Genomic DNA, 21,699 nt, shown 5'->3' on the forward strand with positions numbered 1-21,699 from the left:
TCAATCGGGGAGGATTTACACATACTTTATATTTGATGACCATGAGATGCACATCAAATTTCTCAATAATTGCTATTCAGCAGATTCCCACTCCTCATGCATGAACCGCAGTGATACTTATCAATCTAATTTGGTAACTTTGGTCACAGAACATGAAAAAAAGATTAGACCTCATTTTTCTTCTTTCATAAGATCATATTTCATGAGAGAAAATTCTCTCTCATGCGCCAATGTTTGAGTTTAAAAGCAAAGTGCTGGGTCTGGGACCAAGGGAAATGACAACATGTACTGTAGTTGTTATGTGTCATTACATTTCACTGTCTACTCCCTGACGGACCGGCTGGTCTGTCCGGTTCTGTGTGACAGCGAACCTCCAGGCATCGGTAATGCTGCCTCTGTGAGCATCAGTGATGAGTGTGTCTTTGTAAAGAGGCACATGCACAATAGGCTCCTGGCACATCCAGCCACCGACACACTATCCTCCAACCACCCAATTCTGTCCTCAGCAGAAATCAGCGATGCACAGCTCAGGCACTTTGGCACAGACTCTACAGACGTGACAGGAACTCTCAATTTTTGAAATCCCACTGAAGTGCAAAGTGGAGAAGAGTCAGGTGGGCTCCTCTCGCTTCAAAATAGACACTGTATATGGAGTGGAGATGGACTTTGAAAGGGCCACAATTGCAAAAATGAACCATTACACGGAGGAGGCGGGCTTTAAAATAGGCAGCATTATGGACAGGAAAATTGCTATTTATCAACATAAAAATTGTTTATTGAAAAGGATCATCTTTCTCAAAGATTAAAACATTAAACAAATGTTTTAGAAACATAGCAACACTCCACACCAAGGAATGACTCTGCTCAGCAGCAGCAGCCACCACAAATGAAATGACTTACAGGTAAATAAACCCGTCTGAGCTACTTTGCTGGTGCAAACAAAGTGCTGCAGTTTATTACTCTCTTCGGCTCCAGTATATTACTGTACAACTACACTATATAGAAAATGTATGTCGATGAAAAAAGCACTACCTTGCAGTCAATACACGATATCAGACGATTTAGTGACATATTTGTATTTACAAAACAACCAAACAACCAAAAATGTTGCCCTTTGGGTTTCAATCTACAAATATCACATGAAGCCTAGATTCAGTTGTGTTATCTCACCCTTTTTGATTTATTTAGAATAAAAACACAAACACACTGAAACAATTCCCACTTGCATTCATAGCTTCGGGCTCAATGTCATCCCTGAAGGGAACGCAAAACTCGCTTTCACAAATCACACAAATTCCCACGAGTGAGAATGACAGTCTACATGCAGTTTACAAAACATCTGACCCTGCAGGGCACGCTAGCCCAGATTAGCTTTGCACTCGGTGTTAATTTCATGCCGTGGGGACCGCTGGCTAGCTGCGATTGCTCGCTCGTGGCACATTCATATTCAATTTCCACCTCAACCGCTAGTTTGATTGCAGGCAAGTCAAGGCTGATGGATCACCTACATCTTCTAAATAGAAGCCCTCACCTTTTCCTCAAGCCAATCCAATTATTACAGAGCCCCGAGATCTGAGTGGATCGACCTTGTGTCACTAACAGTGCCTTCATTACATCTTTTCACAACCAGCCCTGAACAAGCACTAAGACATGTGTGCAAAATGTAAAAGTCAAAAGGAAACATGAGCACCACAGTGCGTTTGTTTCAACACACTGCTGAGTGGATCGTCAGTTTGATCAATTGTAGTTATTTTGCAGGTTAGGGTTTTAATTTAGCCGGTCACGTGTGGATGTATGAGGGAGATACAGATCCTGATAGAACTCAAGCTTTCCTCAGTCACACGTGACGTTGTTGAGTAACCTCAACCACTTTAAACACAACCAACTGATCGATCAAGCTATCACAGACCAGAAGAGAGAGTCGAAACGATCGCTAGATTGGTGTTAATTGACGTCCGTTGATCAATCAGCACAAGAAACTTTAATTACCCATAATTACTTGTCAATATCTAACATGTTATTTCCCTAGCAAGGGCTGTACATGTTATCTGTATGTCAATATTGTAATTCTAATACTTTGGTCTGTTCCATTAGGAATCCAATCAGTTTGCTGAGCTAGTAAGACAAAGAAGAAAGAAAGAGGAGATAAAGAAAACATTGGGGTATAAACCGAGTGGCTGGTCAGCAACTTCACTTAATTGCATCTTTCACCATGGAGACAAAACAACAACATCTGCAGAAGGGACATTTCTCTGTAATGGGTATCGCCAACAGACTATTCCCTTGTCAACAAAAGAGGCTCAGGACTGGAAAATGACATGTCGGTCTGCTGCCCTGCTGTCAACCCCGAGCCTCATTTTCAGCTGACCCTACACATTTCACAAGCAGCTCAACTTCTACGGAAAAGGAGGAAAGCATCTTGGTTCAGTATGAGAAGCTGAATGTCTCACTGACAACAAACAGTGTGTGAACATTACACCAGATGCAAAATACTAATCACAGGCTAAGATAACTATTAAATGTGCAGTATTTACAGTCAACATTAAAGTCGTAGTTTTAAATGGGTTTGAAATGCATGTAGAGACATCGTGAGCTGTGTTGTTTCAACACTGAATGAGGTATCTCTGCAACATACTTTAGGAAAATGGTTCTATCATTGCTGACGTATAATCTGGTAAAGGTTGAAAAAGAAGATATAATTTGCTTCATGCATTATTAAACACGAAACTTAACGTTACAAATGTAATATTAATAGCTACACTTAACAGTGGGTAAAGCCAATCACCTCATGCCTAGATTATAAAAAAGGATGTCATATCTCATTTACGGTGGTCTTATGAGTATAAAATATACTTTTCATGCTCACATGAATCCAAATGTAAATGTTCAACCACAGTGAAATTTCTCTTTTTAAAAAAGTACAATAGCGATGCAACACAGAGCTGTTCATTCTACCATTCAAGAAAATGTCATTGATTGTGATTGATGAAGACTTGCAAACACCATTTCACTGCTTTGCTGTAGCTGCTACTGTGCAGGAACCGAGTCATTAGTCTATGTCACCTCCAGTTTTATCTCTCGCGGTAACGCAGTAATGAAGTCTCCGTCATCCGTATAAGAAACAGTCCTCCATAGCCAAAGTCTGCCGATGAAATTATCCAAAAAGATGTGGCTTGGGGTTGCAGAATGCTAACGGATAACAAACAGTGGGATTCCAACTGCCACTGCTGTGTTTTTCGGAGTGTGTTTATACTCTCAGCACTTACAGTACTGACAGATATCCACCACACATGAAATGAATAAATGCCACGATAAGTAACAAGCTTCAAGAACAACACTATTGATTTCATTTTTTCCTTCAAAAATAAGAATGACTCTTTGGTCCAAACACACACACACGCACACACAGACAAACACACACATAACCAACGAGTCTCTTGTCAGTATGTTCTCTCCCTTCTCATTACCAATCTTGGCAAAGAAAATGTATTTGCATAGCTCACTGGGAAGCTGCCCAATTGCAGCACTGTGGAAGTGAGACAATTTAGAAATTCTGATTTGATTTGAAAAAATTAAAGAAAAATGAAATTGTATTAGTCACCCATTTGAAGTATACAGGTATAGCCCAAATGCCAGTTTCATTATTTACCAATTCAGCAATAAAGGTTGATTTCTGTGGGCTACTGAGACCGGGGGGTTTTGTAACACTGGGTGATTTGTAACACTGTTAGTTTGTCCAATCAGAAAGGAGCGGCGATGATGTCATCAATACCATACACTCCCACTTCTTTGTTGAACTCACGAGAGAAGTGACAAAATTGAGCAAAATTGTGTATATTACGGCGCAAAAAATATTTTCAGGTCAGAAAGTAAATCTTTTTTTAAATCAAGATTATGTTTTGCATTGCATTCATTGTATTGTATATACAATGGTTTGGCATACGCAACCTAAACAAGCGGTTTCTCAAGTGTAATTTGATGTTTTGCATGCACGCTAACTTTAAATCCACATGCCAAAACTGTTTTGTAATAGCTGCTTGGGGTGCGCGTAGTTGTCACAGTTCATGAAAAAGTATTTTCTGGGCCCACAGAGCTTGGACCAGCCATCGACATTTGCCATAGCTGTGGCAGGGAATGACCCTTATTAAGGCCGATGTGACACATGCACCTACAGCAATTGTTTTGACGTAATTATTTTTCCTTAAAGAAAAATAAGTGTTTACATTTTTCACTGAATAAAAAACAAACATAAAAGACTGTTTATTCTTCATCAAGGCCTTCCATGAATTGAATTGAATCATTTGCTCCAATACAAGTTATTACTACCATCCCCAGTCTCCCCAATGTCTCTCCAGAAATTGCAGGTATAGATTTCTAAATGAACCTATGAGTTGATGGATTACGTGACACATTGGATTCAACACCGATACCAAAAATCAACACATAATGAACATCCTCCTTCCTTTTCATTACGAACGGGGTGAGAAAATCAATCATCAATCACTGCTGCACCACGTTTTAATTATCTAATGCCCCCTGCTCCTTCACACAAAGTGAAGCACAACTGTTGCAAGGCTGACTAAATAGCTCCATTCTACAGCCACTTTAACCGGTTAAACATGTAATCCCTCCACACTCTCTGACTAATCCCTAATGGCAATCTGATGCACTCGTGACAAGCCCCACTCACCCATCACCGCCAGAGCCGTGCCTTTGGCTAACTCCCTCTTTAGAGTCTCCAGCACTTCCAGCCCATTGCCGTCCAGATTGCACCTGTTGATAGTGCCATTGGCTGAGCTTATCCAGTACAGCTTGTTGGCAGTGTAGTCTATTGAGAGACCTGTGAAGGAGGGGGACACCAGGTTAGCAATCATTTGTGTTAGGATTCGCTGAGCAAAACACTGAATCAGAGACTAACAAAATAAGCAATAAATGGGACAACTAAATCATAAAACAGTAAATCAGCTGTAAAAAAAGGAGTAGACTAGGCATGCTACATGTAACCTTCCTACATGTGAACATCAACATTGTTGGAATGAAAAGAGTGAGACTGGGCGCTTTTTAAATCCATTTCCTGATATGATGGTGTCCGGACAACTCACTGTCTCACACCATGTGTTGGATTTATATCTGGCAGATTCACAGTCACAATGCGTCATTAATTCACGCTTGTCCCCAGGTCTGCCCCATAATCATAAATGAAACCAGTGAAATATGGGTGCGCCCTGCGATCTGTTATGCTGGCAGGCAGGCAGAGGAGAATGAAGAAATGCAGAGAAGACAATGGTGCTGCTTGTGTGACAAACCGGGAGTTTGACTTTGAGCTGTGTGAAAACAGCCACTGGAAATGAAGACCAGCTAAATGTGTTTGCTAAATCAAGCTGCAGTTCCTCACTTAAGCATGCATCATGTGGGGAGAGAGTTTACTTAAAAAGCAAGCGAGCACAATTATAGAAATATCAGTCACATAAACATGACCGAAATGTTAAACATTGGGCAGCAGCAACTAATAAGTGTTCCCAATGAATTGAAATGATTATCCTCACAGTATGAATCAGTGTTGTGCTTGCTCGGAAAGATTGCTATGCAAAAATATATCTGCGAGGACTAAGCTGTACACACCTGTATCTTTAATCTAAGATTATGTACAGTTACCCTATTTACACTGAATATTGTCAGATATGGATGCTGGAGGACATTAATTTCCCCAAATTTCAATGACACATCAACAGAAACATCGTACATCGCTCACCTCCCATACTTTCAGTGCATCACAGCAGAGATAATCCACAACCACTGCTCAATGATTTCAGACACCACAAGTCTGATCCTACTCTACAGCTGCTTGAAGGAACTTGTGTGGACAATTTTCTGAATCATTGCCCTGGATGGATTTCTTGTACTAGATTTTACATCTGTGTTTCTCTTTTTGCCCCTCTTGTTTACATAAAATTAAATGTATTTACGTTTCATTTTGAGTGGATTTCTTATTCCCCTAATAGCTAATTGTAGATGGTGTTTTGAATGAACTGAAAATACAACAAAGTAATCATACAGGCACAGATATTCTAAACAACGGAAGTATTGTCCAGAAAAAAACCAGATTCTGCTGCAGACCTGGATTTGTTTCTTCTCTTGTCACCTTTGCTATCCTTTAAAAGCATCACAGATCAGTCAAAATGGTGTCTGCTGTGTGCATGCAGTAGGTAGGTATAGGGACCAGAAACATACAGCCTACCCTTTCAGAAGAAGTGAACCTTTATTTCTATTTAAAGGGACAGTGTGGACGTTTTAGTGGTTTGTGGCAAGTTGCAACCAACTAAATACCTCTCAGCTCAGCCCCTCCCTTTCCAAGCGCGTCAGATAACTACGATGGCCTACAGGTAGGGATACCCCACTTCACCCGAACTTCAGATATCGTAAAACAGAAAAGGCTCTGTCCAATTAAAAGATGATCCAACAGTCAGTGAAGGAGTCAAAATCATCGAAGCCAGGAAGGCGGGGTTGAGCATTGCTGTGAATTTGTTCAGCTTATCAAAGGAAACGATCTCACCGATGTACAACAGGTGAACCAGGAACACAAGAGCTCATCGCGCAGTGTGGAAGGCAGCCCTTGGCAGATGGGAGAGGGAGACGCTGGGCTTGAGCAACATGCGGTCCACAGTAAGTTACATAAGTTAACTTACATAAGTACGTTAAAACAACTTTTGGCTTCACATGTGAGATGAAGAGCGTACTCCTGGGTCACAGTCCTGTGTTTATTTGACCTGTGGGGACGTTTTTATGGGGTGAAGACAGTGCCGGGAGCAAACCAGGTTCATCCATTCATAGCTATCTTATTCACCCAAGTGGATATTTACTTTCTATTGTGATACTCATTTCTGTTATAGTGCAAGACTCACATAGAACTGGTTCTGTGATGCTAACATAAAGGGTGTTGACACTCTAATCATGTATGAAATGAACTCCCATGGGAAGAACAAACAGAGAAAAGCAACACCAATTGTTTTTTTTTTTTTTGCTGCAAACTAATTTAAAAGTAAATTATTTCTTTGGGAATTTTACCCATGACATTTACCCTTTTACCCATGACATTCTTTGACGTTGCCTGTTGCGATAACATCACCACTGAGGAGGAGGATGCTCTGTCTGATTCTTGTTGACATTGTCGAAATGAGGAAAAATATCACCAGGTACAAACATTGCTGATTCCATTTGCAACTGTCAGGGCATGTGCAAGCATTGAAATTAACTGATTATAAACAGATAAACTCAACTTTTGTTATTGCTATAACTTTCACGAGAACACCTTTATCAGGTAATCTTTGTCAAATTAAGGTTCAAAAAGGGGGAATTACTTCAAATGAATTTGTAATGAGGTGAACGCAGACGTAAAGTGCTGCATGCAGCAGCACAGCTGTTGATGCTCGTACATTTAATTGAATTAAATTACCATAAATTGAATCCACAAACAAGGAATACTGACACACTCCCTCAATTTCTGTCTGGTTCTGTTGGATGTTTGCAGTGGGCTACCACACATCCTTCCAGACAATCAAACAAATCAAATGCTCTTGGATTATTGGTGAATGTTATGTGGTTGCTTTAATCTGGTTATTTATATTCAGATCAAATCAGATCACAATGTGCATGTAAACATACTGACTTTATGTAAACTGAACAGACATCATTTGAAAATAAATGTAATTTCACGTATGTAGGGAAACAATCTTCTTGGCTTGGTCACCCCTGGAGCTACAGCTGGATAGAAGGTCGAACTCAGTATGCTCCATAAAGCTCTCATACTGACCTACAGGATCCCTCTGATTCTGGTGGAGGACCTTGCTGTTACTGCCGTCCATGTTGGCCATGTTAATGGTGTTGCCATCTGTCCAATACATTTTCCTGTGTGGGAAGGTGTGAGGTGAATAGTTAGTGGTCCAGTTAGGCGCGAGATATACCGTATAATCAGGTTTAAAACATAGTCGATAAATATTACCGTTTTATTCACTGAAAATTGAATGTAACCCCATCGATTTTGTTCCACCTGACAACCTTGGAAATATCTGCACAAATAATTCAAGCATATCGTCTTTACGACAACACGGCTTTGATGGCTCGTACAGGCACGTTTCCTGGTACTATGCATCGGAGGTGAGGTGCTGATGAAGTGCACGGACTGCTCCGAGCTACTTACCCCTTGGCGGGGTGCACTACAAGGCACCTTGGCTTATCAATGCCGTGGATGATGGAGGTCTTCAGGGAGCCATCAAAGCGAGCCACATTGATCTGAGACTCGTCATTTTCAGAGCTGAGCCAGTATAAGTTCCTGGAAAGCCAGTCTAAAGCCAGACCGCGGCAGTTCACTATGTCTGTCGGGGGAAGAGCAGGAAAAAACGATCACACCTTTGGTGCTTTACAAAACTCTTATGTAAATAAGCTCAAAGAGAGGTATCAAAGAGAGAACATAACAACAATTACATATTAAAGTTAGTTATTAATTACAACTAATACTCCATGACCATGAACAGTACGACAGAGTGTGTAACAACTAATCAACCGCACGCAGCTTTAGCTTTGTATTTTCATATGGATGTCTGGAATACACCCACCTGCAGAAATGATGGTCTCTAGCTGGGTGCCATTGATGAAGGCCCGTTTGATGGTTTGGGTTTTGATGTCAGCCCAGTAGATCCTCTCCTCCTGGGCATCATAGTCCACCACTGTGACATCATCAATGTCTGGCACCGTTAGCGCCGTCATGACGTTCATGTAAGGGTTGTCAACGTCCACGCCACGGATTTCAGACCGCCGCACGTACAGGAGGAACCTTTTCAACGCTGGTGAGATGATTAAGAACACAATCATTCCATACTAGCAGATCCAGGTGAGAGTGTGACAAAGAACAGCCTGAATTTGAACGCCGATGTCAATCAAAAGTTCAGAAATTCACATGTGAAGCGAAACACCTGCCCTGTAGTTCATAACATCCTATAGTTTTACAGTAACATAAGGAGGAAGCATGAACAAACGAGGAAGATGTTGTCACTCACCAAAGCAGGATTGTTTGTTGGGTGAAAGCTTCATAAGGTGCGGACAGGTGCAGGACGAAGTGCGGTTGTAATTGATGAGACACAGATGTGAGCAGGGACCACGGCCATCATTCTCCTCACATGGGTTAGAGGCTGATGGGAAGGGAAGAAAGAGGAACATATATACGAACGCTCAGTATGAGAAGTTGAGATGGCAATCAAAGAGATAGGGCCAAGATAAATTAAGACCCGAAACTGCCGACAGTTTTTTTACTGGACCAGCACAGCAAGCTCACTTTACACCGCTTTCAACTGAGCACTTAGTATCTTATAGAAGCAATACACGTGTAGTCTGCTGTCATGGATTTCTTACTGTGCCCTTTTCAGAATAAATCCCCACAGTAGAACTAAGGAAAGAAACCCTCAGTTTGATTATTTTTCCATCATGCTGCAATCACATTTCATGCATCATACACATCCAACTACTCTGGATGATTAATGTCAAAACAAGCACATTCAAAGTCCATTTTCTGGACTCCTTCGGCAACACATTGGAGAGTTCCATTGTATCACAAATGTGGCTTATTTATGACAACAACTAAAAATAATTCAACTCTGTCTCTGCGAGGTGTAAACAGCACCCAGCTAACTCAGTTATGCTCACAGGGAGACAGCTGAACAGGGCTGCATTCACCTGGATGATGGATAACAGGCAACAACAACAACAACAGAGCCACGGTGCTTGTTTGCTCTAAACTGTCAGATGTAGACCCATATTTGCTATATCTCATTGGTCATGATAACACCGTCGACACAATTACAGTGTGGTTTGTCTGCCTGCAAATACTAACTGTGTGTTGTAAATAGAATGAATCTTATATTGAGAATAACAATTGTGACTTTACAAATATCCAACTGAATTAAGCTGAGCCAAACCTCTTTGTTTATGTACTAGTACTGTGCAATACTACGAGAAGTATTGAAGACCACACAGTGAGCTTCTAACCCAAAAGCTGAGAAGAGAAATAAGTGGAGCCATTGATGATCATGGGAGCATCTGAAAAAGTAATTTTCTCCACATTTCACTCTGTATTATGGTGCAAGAGACAAACATGTAGGTTTCTTTGTGATGCTCTGTCTGTAATCAACAGCGTGACTGTTATAACTGTGATGTCTTGGGACTGCCTCCTCATTTAAAAATGCTCGCTACCCATTCTAATGTAAAAACACATTCTTGGCTTTTGAACTGACACACGTAATATTTAAAGGTTGCTTATGCCTCCAGCGGCTCGCCACTGTGGCACCTGCTGAATAGATCTGCATATTGGTGTTCAGTCATCCTTTCTTCATCCATCCCTTCTTTTTTTATTCTCTGGTCCAGATGTTTGTGGTCTAGTGGAGCATCACATCCCTAGGCCTCGGTTCTGGCTGGAGTGGATAATAACCCACCCCCACCCCCTGTTTAGCTTTTCTAAAATAGGATTAGGCACGCTTTCTGTCTTCTTTGCTAAAGCGGTCCCATTTGCTCACACTTATCTATGGTGAACAGTCAGAGAATGCAGATACAGGAAGGAAACAAGCAAATTAACTCGCGACACACTGGAGAAGCAGAGGAATCACTGAATAGATGCAAACCCGATTACCACAGTAATAATCCCCATTTAAAGATGGTGGCTTATGAAGAAGGCTGAGGCAGACACATTTGAAGCTTGGCAATGCTGAAGAAGGCCATTGAAACAGAAACGGATCCATCCACCAGGCGGTCTTGGCACACATGGGCCAACATGTTCCTTAATCCAGTGTTTTATTATTGGTTCTGCTTTAACAAATTCATCAAAAATCCATTTCAAAACAACCTATCTAGCAAACAAAAAAAAGTAAATTGAAAACAGAATTAATATGATTATCAATTTGAGCTTAGTAATATAGCTTGCAAGCTGATGACAAGATCCAGATTCCGAAGCTTTCACTGGAAATGCGATATTATATGCAAGATTAATATGGTTTCAAAACTATTCTTTTAATTTCCTCTCACCACACGACATTATTTCCATAACTAATTGATTCGATAATTGGATATGCTGCAATTATTCACTGGCAGATGTGCTTCCCATTCTGTGTAGACGCCTTTATTCACATTCAGTCGGGGGGAAAAAGCCTTAATAAAGTGGTATGAGCAACTTAGCATGGAATCATTTCGATGGTGAGATAAACACATTCAGGGGTACCATTAACTCAAGCTAGTTAACACTCTGCATGAGCACCCTTTCCATTCAGACACATGCTCATTGATTGACAGGCCAAATTAATTTCCCTTTTTGCAACACAGGAATAAATTGTGTTTTAAAAGATAATGCATCCTCAGTCAACATCCTGTATAGATAGATTGACTATGAATCCTTTTTTAATTTAGATTTTTGGAAGTACGTTTGTAGGTTAAACCCCTTAACAAGCCTGACTATGACAGACCCAGAGGAGAGTTGTTCGTGCTCTTGAACCTACTGAACCGTTGTAATTGCTGCTATGGTTCTGGTGTCGTTTGAATAATACTTCTTTGGAATTGGAAGGTCAGATGTATTCTAAATGATCCAGAGGTGCCATGCTAAATAAGATAACAAGCCCCCACCTTGAAGGTCTTCATCGACTGCAATGCAATGGGGTTCAAAGTCCCTACTGCATATATCCCAGGAGAGCAAACCTGACAAATTGTATGTAAACCTGGTTCCAGCTAACAAAGTAAAATGACCAACTCCAACAGTAAAGCCACATTAAAAAACCTCTTCTCACCTTGTGGCTGCCTGCTGGGGTGGAAGATCTGCAAGTCAAAAGGCTGAGCACTCGTCTTCTGGATGACTGTGACATTTCGCCCCGTCCACTTATTGGCTCTCGCTAAAGTGTTCGTCCTCCAGTCTGTCCAGTAGACATTGCCTCCGAAGAGAGACACAGCAAACGGATGGGACAGGTATTCGTGGCCCCTGAGGATCTCAATGACCCCACTTCCATCATAGAGTGCAGAGAAAATGGCGTCGGAGCTGTTCCAAAGAGACCGACACAAACAGCCATATCAACGTCCGAACTGCTCTTAAAATGCATTGAAAGGGAGGAGTAAAAATAGGCAGATTAAAGTGCAACACACCAGTCCACTGATGGAACTGCTGAATTGTTCAAGACCCACTTCAAACCAAATATGGGCATTGTACACTGCAGATCTTTAAACATGACACATCCTCAATTATTTAATGGCCACTGGGAGAATGGAGCTTCAAGTTCAATTTTGACTCAGGGACTGGTAAAACGTTCTGAGTATATAATGTCACACATGTAATGAAAGTTGTGAATATTTCTCCACACAGTGTGAAAACTTGAATGGTGTACCGTGCGTCTGTCCAAACGATCCTCTTTTCCAAATGATCCAGAGTCAGTCCATTAGGCCAGGCGCCGATTTCCATATCCTTGAACACAATGTGTCGACCGCCTCCGCTCATTGATGCAGCCTCGATTCGGGGGAAAGTAGCATCCCAGTCGGTCCAGAAGAGGATCCTTGGAGCAGGAACCCAAAGGCAACACTTAGTATTGATCACTGGCTGTTTGTTTTTATGAGGAAAAACAACAATAGACAAAATACCCAATTTATAGATCCACTAAAAAGGGCTGTTAGACCATAACACCATCTAAGAACAATTCCTCAGTCACATGCAATTTTCAGTGCTACAACTATAAACTGAAAAACACAGTAAATGCGTATACAATGCTGTTGCAACTGTATGTATTAACACAGACAGTGGCAGTGATGGCTGTCCAGGAACAGCACCAGCGATCCAGTGCAACCCCTCAGCATCTGCAGCATGCCTCGAAATGGGAGGCCATCTGTTTTATTGTGACTTCCCACTGCTCAATGGGGCCTGAAAACGAACGCCGTCACTGATGTGACCGTCGGCAGAATCCTGAGTCTCAGCAAATAACACCTATGTCCTGCCTTGGTCGAAAAAGTCAGCTAGAATGAAGGAGAAAATGGGTGCTTGAGCTTAAATCACATACTGACGACAACGAAACAGTGTTAGGAAGAAATATCCTTGTCCAGATCAATAGCCGTATTCACTTGATAAGGCCTCCCTGATCGATGGCCCACTCCTTTGAGTGGATTCAAGTAATTAGATTTGAATTATTGCCCTGGAATGGAAATGCGCCTTTAAGCACCAAAAGCACCCATTAATCCTGCTCTGTACAACCATGAAATGTAGTCATCCTCACAAATGTGAAAGAGTGCTACAGGAGAGAGTGCATGAGCAGATTACTCATTTCCTAGGGGTGTTAAATTGATTTTAGTAATGTCTGAGTTTTGCTTAAATCGGCTTAAACTGCTGGCTACTGCTCGGATGCATTCGCCAAAATAGTACCAAAATAAATAAAAAATACATACATGCATAAATACAAGCAACACACCTAACAGAGAAAATATAATGTGCTTTTTTACATTTTTTTAATAATTTGTACGAGTTTATTTCAAATATTATATTATATTCTTTAGATAGGGGAACTGTGTTTGCAGCACTCAGAAAGCAAACAACTACGTGTTTTAATTAATATGTCATCACTTTGTTAGAACTCTGATACAATTATACTACTAATGTAGTATTTACTTTGAATCTTTAACAAATATGTACACAAATCTATCAAACTGGAAAGTATCTTGATGGACCAAAATGTACCCTCGAAGAGATTTTTTTTAGAAATACACTGGTCAATAATGATAGTTTTACAATAGGCCACATATGATGCAACACATCTGGGGGACATCGAGAGAGCAGCTGTTGTTGTGAATTGAGTTGTGACAATTGCAATTCACAGCAAATTAAATCATACTTTCAGGTGCACGTAAGATTGGCTAATCGACCCGGATCCCACCCTTCTCTACCCAGACTACTCGGCCAACCAGTAGAGTCACAGCACAGGGACATGATCCTCCACCAGCGTCATCACCTGTTTGCACCAGCAAACACTGACGGCTGTGCAGCTGTGTTTGAAGCGGCACCCGGCCAAGACAGAGGCATCGCTGCTGGGAGGTGAACCTGGGTCTCTGCATTAGTGGGCGAGTGTTTTTTTTCTCTACCTCGCTCAGATGCCCCTGGATTTTTTTTTTAATCAGTATCTCTCCTTGCAGAACTAATTTCCCCAACTTACAGGAGTTACAGCAATATTTTTTCCCTGCATGATATATTGAAACAATATTCAATATTCAACAAAAGACATGGAACTAATTATAATTCGATTGACTTTTTTATTTATTTTTTGTTATTCTACAAAGAATCCCTCAAGAAGTATGTGGACATAGTTGCAAGAACCCAAAAACATCAACATTGCATTATTTGCAATCCACCGATAAAATGATTTTATGCAAATTACGAAATAACACCGTGGTCATTTCTTATTGATGAGCTGGAAGGACACGGAGGTCTGCATGGATACCAATCCCAGCCATGCGCACTAGAACAGCTTTTCAGTGAGGGATGGTATATTTCCTTTTCTGAAAAACTATTTTTTTTAACTTAATTTAACATTGGAGGACAGATAATAATTTTTTTCGGGATATTTAAACCTCCAACAAGCCAACCTATTAGGTCAAAACCTCAAAAAAACAGCCTGGAAATAAGAGCATGACTGATGCACTATTTTGAAAATACTGTCAGTACTACTATCCATTATGCACATCTTATGTGTAAATCAGCATCGGTCAGTGCTTATACCGCACATTTGTTTTATCTGTGCCTTGCACAAGTGCATAGCGGATCGATGGCTGCTTGTTCTCGCAGAAGGAATAACGATTCAGTTGTCAATAACCTCAACAGAATACAACAAGCAGCTACAATTAAATTGTCCAAATCATCCAATCAGAGTTATTTCCATCACCCGCAGCACGTCTGTCCCCGAATCTATGATCCTAACGCTGGATTAAAGCACCTTCAGTGCTGGACAGTGAACGGGAATCTAAAACAGATCTTACACGCCACGGAAAAACTGATTAATAAGGAAATACAATTGTATCCTTCCTGACACAACCCACCATGAAATCTTTGAAAATTGAAGGCCATGCCAACAGTGAAATACTCACAACTGTTTGTTTTCCGTTCACTATAATTATAAAATGCTGAACAACTATGATGCACTAAAACCTTTTATTGCTCTGTAAATCTCATTTACAGATTGAAAAGAAGAGGAAAAAATAGCAAACACACACACACACACACATAGCATGAAAAACTGGCATCATGACATGACAAACCTGAGTGTTTCCTCTTCAGGTAATTCAGTTTCATTTCAAAAGGGCAGATCTCAAAGTTCCAAATTCTTAACAACAGTCCAAAACAACAAACATTAACGAAGCCTCCCAGGTGCCTAATAACCAGCCCGATACCCCCAGTGCGACGTCATCTAACAACCTCATTTTACGAATCAAAAACTGTATCACAACACTTGTTACATCGAGAAAAATAAGTAATCGATGCACTGTAACAGATGTTTTCAAGTCTTCAAGATGTGACATTTCAGAGTCACAGAGCAGTCTACAAACACTCTCCACATGCATCGCAGCAGGATAAACAACCATGGTTTTGAAATGGCCCCGAGGGGAATGAATAAAAAGAAAAAGCATATTTTGCGATTTGTATTTGAAGGTCTTGCTGAAATAGTTTCAAAGAAGAACATTGCTGGGGAACAAAAATGAATGGGCAGTAAAGTGTCTAAAGTGGGAGCAATGGTTGGGGGGGTGTTAGCTACATCAGCTGTCATTATTGTAACGGAGCGTACGGCACCGTTATTGATGTTCACTATATCTGCTGCTTTAATGGACCTTAACACAGCAGAGATCTCCATACATCGAGGCACATGCAGACGTGAGAAAAACAAGGAGGTTGTAATGCGACTTCATTCCAATCGTCTCAGTGCCTGATGGATAGCACAGCTACCAGCAGGCTCTGTATGCGGGAGGTAGTGCGTAACATACCCCTGCCCCGGGTCGAGAGCGATGGCCCGTGGATGCTCCATGCCGCCGGCAATCAGTGTGGTGCGCATATCTCCGTTAAGCTTGGCCACCTCAATCTGGTCCAGATTGCTGTCAATCCAGTAGAGTTTCCCCGTAATCCAGTCCACAGCCAGGCCCTCTGGCGTGGCCAGACCATGCTGCACGACCACCTCAATCCCTGTCACCCCTGAAAACAACAATGACAACAACAACAACACGGTAGCATGACTATGTAGCACTGGCATACGCTGCAGTCAAGGGGCAGAGCTGCTGGTCGTTGTATCTTTACAGTGCTCGAGGCAAAAGGGAATGGAATAACTAGTACAACTACGAGGTGCATTCTACGGCTCCGCAGAGGAAATAAAGGCAGGTGAATGTACTGCCACCAACAACAATACAGAGCAAGGGAGGAATTCTGATTCATCATTTCATGAGGGGGGAGATATTGTACTACAACAGCTCAGGACTTCTGGTCCTGCAGTATTTTTCAACTTTGGACTACCTGTGATAAATTTGCAGGGAGAGACAAACGGACACTATCAACTCACAGCATCAGACCTGAGTATGCGTAACAACAGTCGAGTAAACCGAGAGTGTTATCATCGCCAGTGTCTCAGACCTCCATTACAGCGGCCGCAGCACAGATGAGCATGACATGACTCTCTTTAGCCAATACATCACAGCAGTCTTCAGATAGCAAATGTTGGTGCGGGCGTATGTATTTGTGTGTGAAAATACCGCCAGACTCGGAGAGCCTTCCTCTGTAGATCTTATCCTCCACCACATCTGTCCAGTAAAGGAGGCTTTGATTAAAGTGGAAGTCTAGGGCAATGGTGTTCCTCAGTCCCGGCACCAGCAGGCTGTAGTCGCGCTTGTGAAGGTCAATTCGTCTTATCTCGTGCCGGATTGAGAAAATGATGAAAGCCTCAAAGGGATCTGGCCAAGGAGAGAGACAGGAAACAAGCACCTTGTTTTTTTTTTGTAAGTTTAAATTGTGACTCGACAATGCACGACATCATGTCCAGCTTTGGACATGATGGAGTGAGCAGAGAGGGCGCTCTTTTTTCTTTAACAAGAGTATTTTCTGAGGAACATTGTTGTCAAACGTTAAAAAGATATTGCAAAAAAAAATAGTTAGTAATTAACAATACACCATGAAACCTTCACCCACAAATCAACAATGGGATACTTATGAATGGTCTCGCATTAGGAAACGTTTACACTGTCTGCATTTTTTTTGTGAAATCAAAGTAACAATTGAAAACATGACATGGGTCTCCTCAAGTGCAATGTCACACCCATGAACATACACACACACACACACACACACACACACCAGTATACACATACATTCACTCACACATAGCTGAGCTGAGCTTCATGTGTCAGACAGACACTATCGTAACAAAGACCAAAAAAAGCCTGTTTGTGGGAGCAGGTCGGCCAGGCAGACACAAATTGTTGCTGGTGAGTGTCTGCTTTTCACGCCCTATAGGTGTCTGACTGATCGTCCTACTTGTTCTAACTTCACGGCTGTCCTACTGAGTGGTGACATCCATACCGTAGTACAAATTATGAGGGCACACATCCTCCGGTTGGTGCTCATGGTGAAAAAAAAAAAGTCAAACAAATAGATAGTAGCCTAAATAGAAAAAACACTTTTCATTGAAACGTTTTTTATTACAAAGCAGGTCCAAGTGCTATTTAAATACTGTGAAAGTATCATAATGCGCAATCCATGGGGAAATATATTCCATCTTCAGAAGCTCTGCCTGTAAACAAACCGTCAGGGTTTTCTGCACAGTTGCAATGTCACAACTATACAATATATGAACATTTCACAGTTTTACATCCTAAATTTGTCCCAATGTATTTCCTTGTTGCAGTTAAGGAATATATATAAAAAGGAAAGTTTACATGAACCTGGAAATGAGCATAATATGTCTCCTTTAAATCTTCAGTCATTGCTATTTATCCTACAATACCGGTGCACTTAGAATAAACATGAAGCACACCTTCAGCTATAATCAAAATGTTCTGTGCTGTGCCTTTCTTTTTTTAAATAAATTGATTATTAAATTGTAAATTGGTTATTTTTCATGTGTTTTTAACATCAGTGCTTTGTCAGCGTTTGTAGTTTGACAGTGTGCTCTGTCAATGGATTGACTCAAGGCTGGGCTAAAAAAGGCAAGGGATCAGAGAAAGCATAGGCTTCTGTTATTAAAATGCATCAGCTTATTAACCTAGCAACGATCAAAGATCGACCTAATGCTTTTTTTTTTTTTACATTAGCTAACCAAATAAAATTGAACTGACCACCAGGTACAAAGGCAACGATAGTGCATACATATTATAGGCCTTTTTTTTAAGAATCAATGTTGACATGTTACAGAAGGAGAAACACAGGTGAAAATAATACACTAATGACGGCTGAATTCCATTTAGCTGCTTCAGTCTCAGGGTCCTCGCAGTGTGCATGCTGGCTCACGGCTTCGTGAGACACTTGAAGAGAATGGAACCATTGTTCATGTTGTCAGTGAAAGCCGTGCTAGGACAATTCAAAAATGTCTGCTGTGAAAAAGACCCGTTGTTTCTTTTGATGTGACACTACATAACTGGTGATAGCTCTATCTATTATTAGCTGGTAGAATTGGAACATGACTGATGTTCCAATCACTAAAGCAGGGTTATGCAGAATGACTGTTCGCTGAGATACAATCTATTTCCCATTAACATATGGTGGACATGTATAACAATAAAATGTTTGAATAAAGTGCATTGTGCAGATCAATTGAAGCAATTGACCTTAATTTAGTTATAAATATTCATTTCACTCAGCTCTCTCTCTCTCTCGCTCTCTGTTGATCCACTGTGCACAGCACATACTTTACAATATATCTCACTGGTTGATACCACTATGTAGAGCACATTTATATGCATCGGTTGCAGCCAAATCAATTTGGTTTCCAAGCACTCTGGGAATCAACACATTACAGTTTTCCATTTTCTGAAAAGATGGATGCATTTGAAAGTGGTCTCTAAGAAGTTGCTAAATCTAGTCCCAAGTCCTAAAGCTGGCAACAGAGCTTGTGTACTGAACTTCTCTGGCCTTGCCAACTGAGGTTTAGTTCAATCAGTGAGATTATTTCTGCTTCTGAGAAATGTTTGTGCAACTAAAACTCTGCCCACAACATTCGAGACGAAACCATTCTTTAGGGAACAGAACTGTAAAAGATGCAATTAAAATGGTGTCCTTGCTTCAATGACACATTTCGGTGTTGCGAGCTACAATGTTACTGGAGTGAAGATATGTACTTGCAAATCTTTTATTCCTGAGATGTGCAAAGGAGAATGAGGTGTGGACGTGTCCTAGGGACTTCACAAATAATCCAATAACGCCTCTCTTCTTTCTACATTGGAATGTTTGTGTTTGTATACAGAATTCGATTTATGATGAAGCTTTTAAATTCCGATCGGCTTCCACAAAAAAAATTGTGTGCTCTTTTCCTGCGTTAATGTAAGATTAAAGCTGCAACTGCCATCAATCCCGGAGTGAAATAGAGAAGCAAGTAATCAAAACGGGGGTCCATCAATCTGAATGTGACAAGCAACAGCATGTGTGTGTGTGTGTGTGCATTTCAAGAGCCCTCCTCATCAAATACATTGTTCAATAAGAGAGCAGCTGACTGTTTGAATTTGAAATGTGATACTACATGGGCGAAACAGTTGTGTCTTTATGGGATTGGTCCAGAGGTGAAGTTGCGTGCGGCTGAATGAAGTAACAAAGCTCTGGTGCTTTGAGAAGGGAGAACACGCTTCCTTCACTCAGCATCAGTACCGATAGAAACAGACAAGACCCATCGCACAGATGTCTCTTCAGATTTTGATTGAATTTGACTTGACAGTACTCTATATCAACACCTAGTACTCGTCTTCAGACTACCGCTCCTGTTCCCCGGCAACAACACAAGAACCTTAAAAGTCTGTAGTTTGACTTTTGTTAAGTTTCCTTCCCAGTTTCTTTGATCTATGGTGTGAACCTTGCATTCATAATTGATACTTAAAACTATTCTTCATTAAGGGCACCAACACGCCATGAACACGGTCAAGCTTCCAACGCGATAAACTTGAATTACTCACAGTCGCACACCATCACAGCCGCCGAGAGTTTCAGTAAAAACAAACGTTAAAAAAAGCTCGAGTCTGTTACCTGTGCTGTGACAGCTGTCTCCGTCTGGGTCGAGCGTCCATCCTGGATAACAGGAGCACTTCACCATGGTCTTGTACTGCTCACACACCTGGCTGCACTTCAGGTGACTGCTGCAGTAGTCCACCACTTCACATGTCTTGTTGCTGGAGTCTAGGTGGAGCCCAGGGGGACAGAAGCACACAACCCCTTTTCCTGGTGCCACGGTGCACTGGTGACTGCAGCCCCCTCTGGCTACAAGACACATATCTGGGGTGAAGAAAGGCCAAACATCCTTAGAAACGGTGCAGACGTTGGAGGAGGGGCTGGGATTTGAAAGAGCATTCGGAAAAATACAGTGTGTGTGTGTGGTGGCTCTGTAAGATGGTAGTGTTTGAATCCGGATCTTACGGACACATTTATTGTCAATAATTGCATGCAATCTTTAAGTCACATGGATAACATATTTTCAACTCAGAGCAAGAGATCATGAGCCAAACACAAGTCATGTGACCACAATCTAATGGAGATACAGTTGTGTACAGTGAGGAATCCTTCATTGAGCAGATTCTCTCAGGCTTCACCTGGGGCTGAAAGCTTTTTATTTCCATCACACAACAGAAAAAGGAGTATTACTCTTCCTTTCAAAAGTGATAGAAAGACTGACAAGATTGTGTGCTCTAGAGTCTATTGTATTGTTTTTTGTTTGCAGATCAAGATGGTAGGGTATATTGGTGAAAATGAAACTGCTCCAGTGTCTTTTTTCCCACCGGTAGGAGGGTGTTGGTGTATGTGGTCACAGTTGTTAATGGATGAGAGTTCTGTTGAGCTGGATCAAATCAATCAGACTCTCAAGGTCTATTTGAACACATAATTGTCGATGAGGAGGCAGAAACCCTCTTCTTAGCTTTGATAACACGGACACTCAAAGGTCCTGGAAGCCCTCCTCCCCCAGAGGCTTGGTTAGTGGTGCTCTAGGAAATGGACCTCCATGTTTACACTGCTCACTTCAGGAGATTAAATGGCTGGGGTTATTGACATGAGATCCGTTTCTTCTCTCTTTAGGCTGCTGGATGAACTCTTCCACATTTGCGGTCATCGAGAAGCCAGAATATTAGTCTGTGTTCTGTCCCTTTCTGAGACAACACACCGATTCCTGGCCAAGCGCTAAGATGCTCTATGTGAAGGATGCAGCGGGGCGCCTCTGGGAGATGTTCTGCACCATCTCATGATAAAACATCAGATTCAAGTTAGAGTTAGCATGAGTCCCGTGAGGCGCCTCAGCAGGTAACGTGTCCTGAACCGCTACAGTGAAAATTAGAGGATGTGAAAGTGCTTCAACTTTTCCAATTCATTTTTCTGAAACTCTGCACGTCTGACAAAAAAAAAAGTAAATTATGAGGAATAAAGAGCTATATTTGGAAAGAGAAGAGGAATGTGCTGCAGTTTTCATTTGCAATGTG

The 21,699-nt window shown here is 41.4% G+C and overlaps 1 protein-coding gene across 1 annotated transcript in view; it reads right to left on the bottom strand.

Moving 5' to 3' along the window:
* Window positions 1-21,699, bottom strand: part of lrp1bb (low density lipoprotein receptor-related protein 1Bb) — a gene marked incomplete at its 5' end in the record, with an annotated part of 216,928 nt that overhangs the window by 71,385 nt on the left and 123,844 nt on the right. Inside the window, 10 exons of the mRNA XM_079277460.1 lie at window positions 4,691-4,840; window positions 7,811-7,905; window positions 8,198-8,372; window positions 8,613-8,840; window positions 9,054-9,185; window positions 11,820-12,064; window positions 12,408-12,572; window positions 16,033-16,237; window positions 16,789-16,986; window positions 20,261-20,506. Of these exons, the coding sequence (XP_079133586.1) occupies window positions 4,691-4,840; window positions 7,811-7,905; window positions 8,198-8,372; window positions 8,613-8,840; window positions 9,054-9,185; window positions 11,820-12,064; window positions 12,408-12,572; window positions 16,033-16,237; window positions 16,789-16,986; window positions 20,261-20,506 (1,839 nt within the window). The remainder of the gene's footprint in view (window positions 1-4,690; window positions 4,841-7,810; window positions 7,906-8,197; window positions 8,373-8,612; window positions 8,841-9,053; window positions 9,186-11,819; window positions 12,065-12,407; window positions 12,573-16,032; window positions 16,238-16,788; window positions 16,987-20,260; window positions 20,507-21,699) is intronic.

This window comes from Melanostigma gelatinosum, assembly GCF_949748355.1.
Source record: "Melanostigma gelatinosum genome assembly, chromosome: 10".
Taxonomy (NCBI): Eukaryota; Metazoa; Chordata; class Actinopteri; order Perciformes; family Zoarcidae; genus Melanostigma; species Melanostigma gelatinosum.